Source organism: Vitis riparia, chromosome 13 (genome assembly GCF_004353265.1).
Source record: "Vitis riparia cultivar Riparia Gloire de Montpellier isolate 1030 chromosome 13, EGFV_Vit.rip_1.0, whole genome shotgun sequence".
Taxonomy (NCBI): domain Eukaryota; kingdom Viridiplantae; phylum Streptophyta; class Magnoliopsida; order Vitales; family Vitaceae; genus Vitis; species Vitis riparia.
This window is the reverse complement of record NC_048443.1, coordinates 24607962-24623156: the sequence shown is the minus strand read 5'-3', so window position 1 is coordinate 24623156 and position 15195 is coordinate 24607962. Positions and strand designations below refer to the sequence as shown.

General features: G+C 37.6%; 1 protein-coding gene across 1 annotated transcript in view; it reads left to right on the top strand.

The window, feature by feature from the left end:
* Positions 1-10558, top strand: part of LOC117928537 (zinc finger CCCH domain-containing protein 21) — a 28915-nt gene extending 18357 nt beyond the window's left edge. Inside the window, exon 8 of the mRNA XM_034848420.1 lies at positions 10134-10558. Coding sequence (XP_034704311.1) covers positions 10134-10331 — 198 coding nt within the window. The 3' untranslated portion in view covers positions 10332-10558. The remainder of the gene's footprint in view (positions 1-10133) is intronic.
* The last annotated feature ends 4637 nt before the right edge of the window (positions 10559-15195 follow it).

Sequence of the window (15195 nt, the reverse complement as noted above, 5' to 3'; positions counted from 1 at the left end):
AGTAGTGAACTCGAGGGGTGCGGTCGGAAGGGTTTTGGTGTTTTAGGATAATAGGGTGTTTTGAGTTGGTTGGAATGGAAATGGGTTAGTTCTTGATTTTGTGTCGATTTAAAATTATGAGGATGGCTTCTTTTAGATTTTTATAGGGGTTTATGGGCCTACGTTGAGGAAGGATAAGGAAAGTTTCTAGGATGAGTTAGGGGCCATTAGGGGGTTATGGAATGACCCTTGGTGCATTAGAAGTGATTTTAACATGATTAGATTTCCAAGAGAGCATAGTAGAGAAGGTAGGTTGTCCTTAGCCATGAGGAGATTCTCAAAGGTCATTAAGGACCTAGAACTAAGAGACCTTCGCTTGTAGGGGGGCCCTTTCACCTGGAGCATTGGTTTGAATAATCCGTCCAAGTCGAGACTTGACAGTTTCTTGGTTTTTGAGGGTTGGGAATGTCACTTTAGTGGGGTCATGTAGTGTGTCTTACCTAGACTGGTGTGTGATCATTTCCCCATTTTATTAGATGGGGGAGGGTTGAGAAGAGGTCCCTCTCCTTTAAAATTCGAAAACATGTGGCTGAAGGAGGACTTCAAAGAGTGTTGAAAAGTTGGTGGTTATTAATTTTAGTGGTTCCTTTATTTTAACTTTGACAGCAAAATTGAAAGCTTTAAAGTCCTATTTGAAAATTTTGAACAAAGAAGTGTTTGACAAAGTTGAAGTCGGAAAAGATATGACCTTGAACCAAGTGGCTTTTTAGGATTCTAAGGAGAGAATTAATGTGTTGAATTTGGAGGACGTGGAAACTAGAAAGGAGGCTAGGGAGGATTTTAAAAAATGAATCCTTATGGAGGAAATTTCCTGGAGGTAGAAATCAAGGGAAGTCTAGTTGAAGGAGGGTGACAAAAACACTAGTTTTTTCCACAAGATGGCTAATGCCCATAAAAGGAGGATCTTTTTAGTCAAAATTATAATTAATGGAACCTGGTTTTTAGAGGAGAATGAAATAAAGGATGGGGTGGTTAGGGCCTTTCAAAATCTTTTGGCTGATTCAAGGGATTGAAGACCTAGTATTAACGACTTGTCTTTTGATGGTTTAGGAGCTTAGGATGTTGCAATGTTGGAGGAGCTATTCTCAAAAGAAGAGGTTTTCTTCGCCCTTTTGAACCTTAGCAAGGACTAAGAGTGCCATGTCTGGATGGCTTCTCTATGGTGTTCTAGCAGTTTAGTTAGGATTTTGTGGAGGAAGAGGTGATCGTTTTTTTTTTTAGAAACTTTCATGAGCAAGACAACTTTGTAAAGAGTTTGAGTGCAACTTTTCTAATTTTAATTCCTAAAAAAGGAGGGAGTAGAAGATCTTAGAGATTTTAGGCTCATCAATTTAGTGGGTGGTCTTTATAAGTTGTTGGCTAAAGTGTTAGCCAATAGACTAAAGAAGGTGGTGGGTAAAGTGGTTTCTTAGTCCTAAGATGCTTTTGTGGAGGGTAGACAAATACTAGATGTGATGTTGATTGCTAATGAGGCCATCGACTCAATGTTGAAAAGTAATAAATGTGATGTTCTTTGTAAGCTTGACATTAAGAAGGCTTATGATAATGTAAATTGGAACTTCTTGCTCTTGGTTCTATAAAGATTGGTTTTAGGGATAAATGGATTGGTTGGATAAAGTGGTGCATATCTATAGTAAGGTTTTCTGTCTTTGTCAATGGCACCCCTGTTTGACTTTTTTCAAAGCTCTAGTGGCTTAAGTTTGGGGGATCCTCTCTTGCCCTATTTATTGGTGATTGTTGTGGAGGCTCTTAGTTGCCTTCTCAAGATGGCTATGAGTGGAGGTTATTTTTCAGGTTGTCAGGTGAGGGGCAGTGCAAAGGTTCAAATCTTTCATTTGTTTTTTGCTGATGATACTCTCGTTTTTGTGAGGCTTCACAGGATCAGATAACTTACTGCTTATGTGGTTTGAGGCTATATCGGGGTTGAGAATCAATTTGGATAAAAATGAGTTAATAGCAGTGGGAAGGGTGGAAAACTTAGATGACTTGGCCTTAGAGTTTGGTTGTAAGGTGGGTGTACTCCCTCTAACTTGGGTCTTCCTTTTGGTGCCTTATTTAAATTTGTGGCGGCTTAGGAAGGGGTGGAAAAGAGGTTTTGTAAAAGGGTGGCCATGTGGAATAGATTACATATCTTTAAAGAAGGAAAATTACTATATATATATATATATATATATATATATATATATATATCGCTCTTTCTAGTATGTTTATATACTTTATGTCTTTGTTTTGCATTCCAAGGTCCATGAGATTGAGTTTAGAGCAAATTCAAAGAGATTTTCTTTGGGCAGTGGGCTCTGATTTGGAAGCCACACTTAGTAAGGCGGTGGATTGTTTGTTTTGATAAAAGGAAGAGGGCTTAGGCATTAGGTGTCTATCAACGCTTAACAAGGCTCTTCTATGCAAATGGAGTTGGTGTTTTGCTAATGAAAGGGGGACTTTTTGGAAGCAAGTTATGAGTGGGAAGTATGGGAAATAAGAAGGGGGGTGGTGTGCTTGTGAAGTGAGGGATGGGTATGGTGTTAGGTTATGGAAAGCCATAAGGAAGGATTAAGATCTCGAGTAGTAGAATTTCTTTCTTAGTGGATAATGGTTGGAGGGTGAGGTTTTGGAAGTGCTAATTGGTGTAGGGGCGAATTGTTGTGTGTTACCTCCCTTCTTTATTTGTCATAGCCATTTCAAAAGAGGCATGGGTGGTAGATGTTTGGAATTTATCAGTTAAAAGGGGTGGTTGGACTCCTTGCAAGTTGCATCTGTAGGCCTTTTAATGATTGAGAGGTGGAAATTGTGGAACGATTCCTTTTGAGGCTTCAAGAGAAGAAGATGTACAGGGATGAGGAAGACAAGGTGCTTTGGATGGAGTCAAAGAGTGGAAAGTTTTCTATCAAAACCCTCTATTCTACTTAGGTGTGCTTCAAGGCGCGCCTAGAAAATTGCTTTGAAAACCTTGCTTGCATCTCTAAACCTTTCAATGATTGGGAGGTGGAAAGTATGAAGTGGTTCCTTTTGAGACTTCAAGAGAAGAGGGTGTATAAGGATGAAGAAGACAAGGTGCTTTAGATGGAGTCAAAGAGTGGAAAGTTTTCTATCAAAACCCTTTATCTTGCTTTGGAGCCAAGAGGTTCGATTTCCTTTTTGATAAGCGTTATTTGGAGCTCTTGATATGCTTTTTATGTTATTTTGTGTGACATGGACTTGGGTCAAACCTTCAAAGTACACATGTCAGCACACTGTTGCCAAGTTGGGTTGATGAGGAAGAGAAGATAAAGAAAGATAGGAATAATACGAAGAAAAAGGAACAAAACAAATAAGAAAACGAAAAGAAGAGTTTGCTTGGCTTAACTTTGTTGAGATGGTGTGTTGTAGGTGATTTTAGCTATCTTCAATATATGGTATGAAAGATTTTTGGGATGAAATTTAAGATTTGTTTGGTTTAACTTTCTTAATATGGTGTGTTGGAGGTGATTTGAATGTAATAATAAGAGTCTTTGAAAAATTGGAAGGTTTCAGGCTTACCTTAAGCATGAGAGATTTTTGATAGCATAGTTAGGAAGTGTAATCTAATTGATCCCCCTTCTTAGAAATGCCACCTTCACTTGGTCAAACTTGCAAGATTCCCCCTATTTGTAGAAGGTTGGATAGTTTTTTTATACTCATTGGATTAGGATATTTGTTTTCCTCAAAGTTCTCAAGAAACCTTACCTTGTCTTATCTTTAATCATTGCTTGATAGTTTTAGATACTAATCCATTCAATTGGAGAGTGACTCCATTTAGTTTTGAAAATATGTGATTAATTCACCATGATGTCAAGGATTGTATTGGTACATGGCGGAGGAGAGCACTAAATTATAGGATAGGAAGGTCATAAATTCACCCAAAAGTTACAAGACATCAAAGAAAAATTGAAACTATGGAACTGAGTCACCTTTGGGGACATTAAGGAAAAGAAAGAAGTCATATCAAGGGCATTACCATGGTAGACTCCTGTGAAGAGGAGGTTGTAGTGTCAAATGGATTAATAATATTAAGGGCTACCAGGAAAGTGGAGTTAGAATCACCTTTGTTGAGGTAAGATGCTTATTAGTAGAGGGAAAAAGCTAGAGTTAAATGTGCTAAGGGGACTACAACTCTACGTTCATTGGCTGGATGGCTAATGGAAGAAGGAAGAAGAAGCTTATCAAATATTTTAGTGAATGAGAAAAGAGTGACATTAGCCAATCAAGAGATTATTTTAGAGAGGTTCTAGGCTTTCTTGATGAACTATACAGTAGATTGGGAATGATTTGTGGTGGTTAATAGGTTTAGATTGGTCTCCTATTTCAGAGGAGAGTGCTAGTATTTTGGAGCGGCAGTTTTCAAAGGAGAAAATAAAAGAAGTGGTTTTTCATATGGACAAGGAAAAGGCACCAAACCTAGATGGCTTCCCACTTGCATTTGATCAGTATTGTTGGAATATCATTAAAAAGGATTTTCTTAAGGTTTTCTTTGAGTTTCATGACAATATTTAATCAATAAGAGCATAAATGTCACTTTCATTGCCCTAGTGCCTTTGAGGAGCCTAACCAATAAAATATTTGACTTTAGACCCATTATTTTGGTGACTAGCCTCTACAAAATCATAACTAAGTTGTTGTCCCTATATTTATGAGAGGGTTTTACATGAGACCAATCATATTTCCCAGAGAGCCTTTGTCAAGGGTAGATAGATTTTGGATGCGATATAGGTGGATAAGACTACCCTATCGAGCATCAATATTACTTAGACTTAAGTCCTTGAGTTGGCTACTTTTTTAGACTGCAAGACATCATATTGGCCCTTCTCCTATTTGGGTTTTCCTTTAGGAAGGAATCCTAGAACTCCCAGGTCCTCCATTGTGATTCTGAATTGCAGTAACTGTGGATGCATGGTTCAGAAGGTCAGGGGAGATGAAGGAGTTTCACGCGCTGCTGAGGCAGTGGGGGTGGAGTTGCCTGTGGTGCAGGCTGCAGGTGGTGGTGTGTTGTTTCCTGGTGGCAGGAGTACGGTAGGTGAGGGAGCAGATTGTAGACTTGCAAAAGTTGCTGTTAAGCTGTCAGAAAAGGGGGGCAGTGATAGGGGGACTGATGAAGATGAAAGGACTGGAGGGGGGAGTTTTTTTTAGTAAGGGAACCCATGTTGTGGATGAATGTGGGCTACACTGCTTGGCCCAAGTCTGCTCACTTAAGGGAGATTTAAAAGTCCTTGGGCCTAGTGTTTTGGAGGCCCATTTGGCCTTGGGTCTTTCTCCAAGGGTTGATTTAAATGCATCCCAATCCCAGTGTCTGCCAGAGGGGGGGTGTGGAGGTGGGGGGCGCAAGTGAGGACTGGCTCCACTTGAGGCTTAGAGAAAATTTGGGCCAACAGGTTCTGAGCAGCAAGGGCTTTTTAAAAGGGGAGAGGGACCCCTTGGCTTCCAGCATTGCAGAAGGTGGTCTTGATGATGGCAAAAGGGCAGTTCCAACTCCTTTGTCATCGGCTCACCATCTGCTGCTTATGGATGAAGCCCTCATGGAGGAAGCAGCAAGATTTCCAGTGGAAGGTTTCTCAGATAAGCTTTCGTTTCCAGTTTGTCCTTTGAGGGGAGGGTCCTCTTCTTCATCTTCTTCCATGTCCATTGACGAGGGTGTTCCTTTAGGGAGGACCGATAGTTTGATTTCATGGAGGGAGCAAGATGTGAGCCTTTTAGTTGAGGATAAGGGCAATGTTTACAGGCCTCTGTGTATGATTTCCGACAAGGGCTTGGTTGTGGAAGCCTTAGAGAATCAGCCTAAGGTTGCCAAGATTGTGGTCGTAGAGGCGAGTGGTGAGGGGGATTTGGAACAAGAGAGCCCTTTGATCTATGTTACCATAAATTCATCTCATTTAGCAAGTTTATGGGTTTGTCAGTGAATGGAAATGAGAAGGAAATTGCGTCCCTACTGAGAAAGATGGAAACCAGAAAGTGGCACAAAGCTCAGGTTGAGAAGAGGAAGCCCCTTTCCACACCCCGCTTGGTTAGGGAGTTTCAAAATTTGGAATGCTTGATCAATTCCAACAAGTCAAACAAAAAAGTGAGAGAATGGAGCAGTAATTAGGAGTTGGTTTGCAAGTGACCTTGTAGGTTATGTTTTTGGGGTGGTTGTTGGATGGCCTAGGGTCTAGGTGTTCAACTTTCTGAAGAGTGGATGAGGTGGTAGTGGGTTCCTTCACTTTGTTACTCACCCAAGTGTTCGTAAAGTTTGGAGTTTTTCTGGGTTGTAGGGTGAAGTCTTTTGTCTCGGGTATTGGTTTGTTGTCTCTCTTTCCTTTTGCTTGTATTCGGTTGCTACTTGTATACTGTGTGTGTACTTTGTGCGCCTTTTTGAAGTGCTTTTAATATATTTGCTTTATTTACCTAATAAAAAAAAAAGGAAAATCTCTTTGGGACTTGGCTGTGGAGAGGATTTCATGACGGTTAGATGGTTAGAAGTAAACCTACTTATCCTTGACTGGTAGAATCACTCTTGAGCAGTTATGTTTATCCCTTATTCCCTTGTATTTTCCATCTTTGTTCAAAGCTCTGGTTAAAGTAACCTTTTAAGACTAAGAGATCACAAAGAGATTTTATTTGGTTTGACTGTTGTGGAACAGAAGAGAGATCACTTTGTGAGTTGGAACAAAGTGGGTAAGCCAAATAAGGAAAGGAGATTAGGCATTAGAGAAAAGGAAGTGGTTGTGGGGATTCTCCAGGGAGAGTGAGTATTATGGCATAAGGTCATCTTGAGTATCTATGGGCTGAATTGTAGTGGATGAGATGCTGATTTTGTTGTTACATGATCACTTAGATGCCCTTGGAAGGCTAGTATGCAAACTTCGTCAAACTTATTTCATTTCACTTGTTATTTTGTAGGTGATGGTACAAAAATTTGCTCTTAGGAAGATCTTTGATTTGGTGATATATCTCTTAGTGAGTGTTCCCAAACATTTATAGAGTAGTAAGGTTGAGGGACTTTGTTATTTCACTCGTGCTAGTTCCCCCATCTATATTTGGAACTTCAACTTCAATTGTAACATTTCAGAGTAAGAATGTAGGATGTCACATGTTTGCTTTAGCATATGTGTATATGTAATCCACTTTTGCTAATGTGAGAGTCTGGTGATTGACTCCTTAGGATTGTTCTAATCAGCTCCTTTTTTAATACTATCTCTGCTTCTACTAATTCGGTCCTTTTATTCATGCAAATTTCATTTGGGAATCCAAAGTTTTGTTGCTTTCCGATTTGAAAAGGAATAACCTTGTGATGCTTGCATTTCCCTAAAAAAAAGCTCTTTCATTTGAAAATCCAAAGTCCTACCAAAGGTGCCTTTGCACTTATGGCAAATAAGAAGGTAAATATGAATGGTTTGCCCTAACGGAGAAGACCTTTCAAGACACTTGACTGAGGTGTGTCATGTGTAGAGGGAGTGGGGAGTCTAAATATCATGTTTTTTTATTTATTTATTTTATATTTTATATATATATCTCCCCAACCTTGGCATTATGGTGTGGATTGTTCATACTTGTGGGAATTGATTGGAGGAGATGTTGATTATAATCCTTTAGAGGTTTTGGGGCACTTCCTCGAGGCAAGACTCTTGGCTCATTTCTAGCCTTACTTTGATTTGGGATTATTTGGTGGGGAAGTAATGCAAGAATTTCTTAGGATAGGTGAAAGTCTTGAGAAGTAGTTTAGAACTTGTTTTACTTCTCTTCTTCCCTGTGGATTTCTGCTAGTGAAGCTTTTGCAGGCATCACTTTGAGTCTCATTCTACTAGCTTGGAATTAGTTTGCTGAACCTTGACTAAGGAGAGACATTCTGAACGGTTACTACCTCCAGTGGGTTTTGTTAAGCTAAAATTTGATGGATGTTCTTTGGGCAACCCAGGGCAGTTGAGGATTGGAGGATTGCTTAGGGATCACTTTGGCACAGTGGTAAGAGCATTCTCTAAACTTGCAGGTCAAGGCTTAGTCATTGGGGAAGAGATTCTAACCATTTCGAAAGGTTGTTGCAGGTAAAAGGTTTAGGCTTTTCCAATTTCCTAGGAGGAGGAGATTCTGCTATGATATGCTTGCTATTGTCATATCATAGGCAGCTAAAGAAAGAGGACCTTGGAAGTTTGATTAGTGATTGTGCCAAATTATTGATATTTCTTTAGAGTTGGGATGCTCTTCTCTTGGGGCTAGACATTTGGGGCAAAGATGTGTTAAAGTGTGGGGCTAGACATTTGTTTTCTTTTGTAGGAGACTTTATATTTCCATGAATTATATAGGTAGCATTGTCCTAATCATTTGAATGTGTTCAGATAGATTTGTCTTTTTGAACTGGTCTGCACTTAACTTTGTCTTTTTGAACTATCTATCAAAAAAAAAAAAAAACTGTCTTTTTGAACTGGTATACACTTACCCGCCTCTTTTGTTAGACTTTCTATAGGGGATTTTGTACGTCTAGGAGGGATTTCTAATCATTCTTCGTACTTACTCTTTCAATGCAATGAAATTCTTGTTTCTGATGAAAAACAAAAGAGGAAAAGAAAAAGCATACCTTCTTTACAATTTTTAAATTGCAGGGTGATAGCCAGAGAAGTGGAATAAGTTTGCCTAGGGTTTCCAGTGGTAGCTGGCATGGGATCTAGGTTTCTATAAAACTTTTATAGGTTTCTTCAAACACTTGCAATTAGGGATTTGCAAATAGGCAGTTGTCACATTTTAAATTATTTGCTATGTTGTCTAGGAAACCCATTAGAATTATCTGAAATTAAACCCACCTGATATAAATGTTTAACTAATCATTCCTTTGTTTGATAATGCCTTCTAAGATAAATATTGTGACCTAGTTTCTAGACACTTCAACACTTTTTCTGTTTCTCTGTATCCTAAAATTGGAGGTTCAACAAATCTAACACCTAGACAGGCACAACCAAGTGGAAATTCTGCCCAAGGTGATGTAAAACATAGATATTACATATATATATATATTTTACAATAAATATATTACAAACTTGTACAAGGCATGCTTTATCTGCAGCATGCTGAACAGTTGAATAAGTGGGCATAGAATGCCTATGGCTTTAATGAGGATGTAGAGAAGATGAATGGAAAGATGAGAAAGGATACAAACTAGAAATGATGGGATTAATGTGAAACTAGGAGCAGCACCATGGGTGTTAGCTGAGGTGATCTGATTTTGTGTATCAATTCTAAGCTAGTGCCTGTATCTCAAGTGCTATGGTTATACTGCTATGTGTTGCAAGGACAAGTAAGATGAAAAGACAGCAAATTAAGGCTATAAGAAGTGACATAATAACCTTTTATGTGACAGTATAGATGGCTATTTGCTGTTCTTCCATTTTTTTCAAGTCCTGGTCTCTGAAAACTACATGTAAAAGAAACAGGGTGCTTATTAGGAGTCTTAAATTTTTTCAGATTAAGATGTCCCTTTCTAGATGACATGTTTTTGGCATTATCTGCAGGCTAATTGCCCCTTCAATACTATGACTTGGGTAACATATTGATGTGATTTTCTGTGTCATTTTCTGTAATGCATCTTCCCTGAGCGTTTTTATTTGTGACATTGTGAAACATTGATTCCTAACCATTAGCCCTAATGTCCTTATTTGAAGTGTTATTCTATGTTCGCTAGAAACTTCATAGGCATTTTTATATGCATCTCTAATTTGTCTATCCTCAGAAAAGGAAGTCCTCATTATATTTCAATTTCCATTCTTCGTTTATGATTTTTATAAATAAGGTTTATATTTACTACAAAAATATATGGTTTTGGGCGCATGACTTTCATTGTGTTACATCTTGTCAACAGCCATATTTTGAGTTTATTGTGTTACATCTCTCATCTTTTAGAGGCAGGCTGGGGGTGGATGTGTCATAGGGACTTGATGAAGTTTCCTTTTTCATCAGTTCTTTTAGGTGTGCCTTGTATACTGTATGGGTATTTGGTGGGTGTTCTTGTATTTTTCCCATGTATTTGGGTTGCAGTGCCTTTGTCGTCAGGTTCTTTTAATAGTTTTCTTCCTGGTTAGAAAAACAGATTTTAAAATTGATCATATGTTCAATTTCAGGTCAAAGAAAATTCTGCTGCTGCAGGGCCAAGTGCCTCAACAAGTGCTGTTGCTGATTCCGAGGAAGCACTTCCCGATGAGGATGAGGATGAGTATGATGATGATGAGCTGGACATGGATGAGTTAAATGAGCTCGAAGCCAGTTTGTCAAGAACATCTATTCAAATTCGTGAGCCAGGTGTTGAGGCTTCATCTTGAGCATTTGAGAGAGAGAGAGAGAGAGGAGAGGAGTGAGAGAACTGGCAACTTGCATGCATTTTAAGAGGATTTACCAAAACTATCCGGCTAGCTAATTAACAACTTCTAGGGGGAATAATCTGTGTTGTAATTTGGGATGATGATCTTTTCTGTCTTGTACTTTGTTGTGTTTGGTCTGGGATTACGGCTAAATATTTGGTATAAGGCGGCATCCATTTTTTGATTCAGGCTTTGCCTTTGTTGTCAACATCAGGTCCTCACCGAGCATCAGTGCTCAGAAATTACCTCCGCTTGACATCTCTGTTAACTTAGGATCTGGTTGGATACATTTTCTGATTCTGTTTTCAAAATAAAAAACTTGAAAATTGAAAATTTAAGGTAGTAGAAATTTTTTAATACCTCAAATCTGTTTTAAATCATTATTTTTTTTTTCATGATATGAAGTATATGAAACTTAATGACCCTTATCTATTCCCTTGAGCTGATCTTACACGCATAATTTTAGTAGTCAATGATCTCAAGTAAGTCTGTTGATGATAGGGGGAAAAATTGGGAGTTTTGGAAGGCACTGAACATGTTTTCCAGGTCAGGATTGTAAGCCGACCAATATAATAATATTATTCGGAGTTGGATTCTTCAGTGTGCATGGTGGTGCAGTTCTGTATATTTTGCTGCCATGGGTCCTTTGGGGTTGGATTGGAATCTCAGTGAGAACTTTAAAACCATGCAACCCCACTCACAAAGTGACGTCCACTTGTCATCTCATCATATATGCCGTGAAATTGTGTGCTTCTTTTCCTTTCTTTTACTTCTGGATGGTTATGTCATAGAGATGTGGTTTGCAGGATGACATGATGCCATGATGTAAGACGCTGAAGGCAATGAAGATGCTGAGAAGAGGGTCTGTTCATATCCTTTCTCACTGTTATCAACCTGTCTTTTCAGGCGAGTCTTACACTTTTTCGCTTGCAATCAGGGAATCGTATTCCAAAACAAAATTTTAATTCAATGCGCACCACAAAACCAACTAAAGCTCGGTTCCTTAGCCAAAGCCTATTAATTTATTAGTATGATGGATATGTAGATGATGTGGGTCACCAGCATTCAGGGTTCCAACGTGAAAGTTGCTTGCCTAGTTTGAAATTTATGGACACTTAACTGTTACTGCCTCGTAGAAGAAATGTAACTTTCCATAACCAAAGCCTCCCAAGAGAATCCTTCTTCTAGCTTGTTCTTAAATTCATGTATGATACTTCTGCCTCATGAATTAAACTCATGCCGCACCATTTTTGGAAGACAATAAGCGGATGATCTCAGCAGCAAAATTTAAAACTGAATTGAGCCTGCCTTTTGAGGTTCAGAGCTCAAATTTTATATGAGAAGTTATGATTTTGAAGATAAGATGCTGATCATAATGTGGAGTACATACTCAGTACATACTCTATATGGATATTATTCATACTGGCCTGAATTTCATTTGAAGGGCAGGCATTGCTGGCGAGTTGGGCAAAACGATTGTCAGCCACCACCACAGCCGCTGCACTTTTTCTCTCTTCTCTTGCAGAATATTGCATTTACTACCTTCTCAAATATCTTGAATTTGATCTGACCTCTCTTTGGTGGAAATCTAGCAGCTTTCTCTTTCTTCTCCATGGCTTTGATTTTCTTTTTTTCAATTTTTCTTTTTTTAGCTAGAAGGGAAGTAAAAGGAAAACAAAAATTCAGTAACTGAGGAAGAAGAAAGAAGAAAGAAGAAAGTAGACAAGCAGGTGTTATGTGGACAGACCAAGAGATTGGGGTCTATATATACCCTCATATATGCTATGTGTCCAGGAAGGTTATAAATAAATTATTGAGATATGAATTTTTGGGTGGTTATATACTTACATGCCTAACAAAAAGACACCAATTCTGAACTTTATCTATTTTATTCCTACACTACGGATTCATTCATTCCTATTTCTTGAATAGGAGATATTTTAAAAAATTAGAGTTAATCTAAAAAATGTTTTTAAAAAGATATTAATCGCTTGACGAAATTTTAAAAATACTTTTAAAAAATTTGAAAATTGCTTGTAGCGATTATGGGAAAAACACTTGATAAATTATATTTTTTTAAAAATAATTTTAAAGAAGATATTGAAGAGAAACTATGCTAAATGCATTATTAGAGCGTGTTTGAGAGTAATTCTAAAAAACGTTTATAGCATTTTTAACACTTGAATGATAATTTTTTTTAAGTATTAGAAATATTAAAAGCGTTTTCTAAAATCATTATTAGATGAGATTTTAGTTATAAAAACCATAACTAGCGTTCCCACTACAATTTCTAGAAGATTTCACAAGTTGAAAAGCGCTTGCCACACTTAGTTCAAATGCCGCATAGAACAAAATATTATATCACATCCTAATTAAATATAGTATATGCCTCTACCCAAACTTTGATTAGAACTTATGCACCTGGCTTTTTGAAACATTTGAAATCCGGTTGATGCCATCATAACTACAGTCTAAAAGATTCAAAGGGGGGTTTGGCATAAAGCATGCAACTTGATCATCCCTAAACTTGTACATTTTAGTAGTTAACAATTCTTATATACTTGTTGTCATGACAGAGTTCTCACTTTCAATCATGCTATATGAAGAGGATATGATTCTTTACATTTTCCTTTCTAATCTTGACAGCAGGCCTCCATGCATTAGTTAATATGGAACCCATGACGTGGATTGCAATATATTGTGATATCAATATAATCATAACGTGGAGGGGGCTTTCCCTTTCAATGCCAGCACGTGGACCACGCGACACCATCAGCAATGGAAGAGCTCACCAGAAGGAGTAAGCAGTTGACTTCGGAAAAAACCACTCTAGAAGTGTAATTGGAAGAATACCTTAAGGAGTGGGCGACACAACCCTTGGCACTAGCATAGTACAAGGTAACGAGTGAAGTGGCCAGACACCAAACTAGTATTCATAGAAGGGCTTCATGCACTTCCCAAACGCATCGTTGAACACAACACTCTTTGGGGTATAAGGGGCATCATCTTGACAATTTTTGCGTTCCTGCAAGGGAGGTCGCCCAAGGGTTTGCCATGCCTAATTCAACCTGTTCGATGGGAAGAATGGTTCGCTCTTGACCACCTCATGCATTATAGGCAAACGATGTTCCTTGAGCAAGGAAATGATCAGCTCTTGTGCAAGAACATTGCATCCAACCTCTATGGATTCGCTCTTAACCCCCACCAAGTCCATTGAGGACTTCAAAGGATTGGAGGTCTTCTTTACTTCTTAATGTTAGGATTAACACACAAGAGTAATAACACTAGAAAAAATAGAAAATTGATAGAATATACATAAACTTTATAGTGGTTCACTCTTAATGTGAGATGTATGTCCATTTTATCGTTTCAAAATTTCCATTATAATAAAAAAGAAAAATATAAGTGATTTCAAACCTGACACTTCTCCTCTGTTTTCACTCACCCTCACACTAAAAAGGACCATCGTAATAATTTTTTATATAATAAGAAAGTTATGAAAAATTAATACATGTATAGAATACTTGAAATACCTCTTTCCACACAACTCAACACCTAATATTTGCTTTTTGCTTAGTAGAAAGGCTATCGGCAAATCCCTATGAAGCTACCTCTAGAGGTTCTTCTGAAGATCACATAGGTGGAGGATTGTAGGAAAATGATTGCAATAGTTTTTAAGAATGAGCTTCCATTATTGTTTGTTCTCTATTATTATCTTATGAAGAAAGTATCTGCAATTGTAGAAGGCTTATTTGCCAAAGTCGGGAGCTACAATGCCCTAGAAGAAGACTTAAGAATCTCCACCCTTAAGTCCATTGCCCTTGCAACAACTAGAGGGGAAGAAAGGGGGTTTATTTGAAAAATGGGTGGAGACTAGGAGAAAAAGGAGCATATGATATTTTGTTAAGTAGAAAATTATCAAGTACTATAAAAAAATTGATAATATCAAAGATAAAAAATATTATTAAGATTTTTAATTATATATTTTTTAAAAATTTTAAAATATATAAATTATATATTTATGACATCACATTTCAACCACAATTTAATCATCGGTTCAACCATTAAATTATGATCAGTAGCTTTTTTTATTCAATGACTAGTCCAATTTTTTTTTTAGTTTAATGACTAGTTTAGTTTTGAAATTAAGCATTATATTTATTTGAAAACAACTTTTTGCCTATCAAGAACCCACATTAATATCCCCTCATCATCATGTTAAAAAATCCCTAACTATAAGGTCCAGAGAATTGTGGTTGAGTAGCTTGAGTGACCTACTATACTTGCTAATGTATTAAACCTCTGAAAGGAAGAAGTAACACCTAATTTGAACACTAGTAGGCCTTTATGGGATAACCTATGAACTACTAGGTGAAGTCACATTTCTTGTGGAAGCAAGGCTAATAACCTTGCATAAATGATTTTTAGTTATATATAAACACTTTCTCTCGATGTTAACATAGTCACTCTCTCCTTGTGTTAACATAGCCACACACACATAAGTAGAAATAAGAAAAAGATTACAATGGTGAAAACTCTCATTCTCTTCTTAATTGCAACTGCACACTATTTTTTTTACTCATTAACGAAATTCTAAATAATAAGAGGATTAAATATAATAGTTACACCTAGGGATGGTAGTTTCTTGGGTTAAGTGAGTTACCTGCCATATATACCTTGTCCTATTGGGATGAGTATAGAAGTATATTAATTGGAGATGGGATGGGTTTGGGGATTTATTCAAAACTTGAATCGAGTTCTAGACAGGCATAGATTTTGTACTAACCCACCCCGGATATCAATTTACCAATTCATACTTCAAATA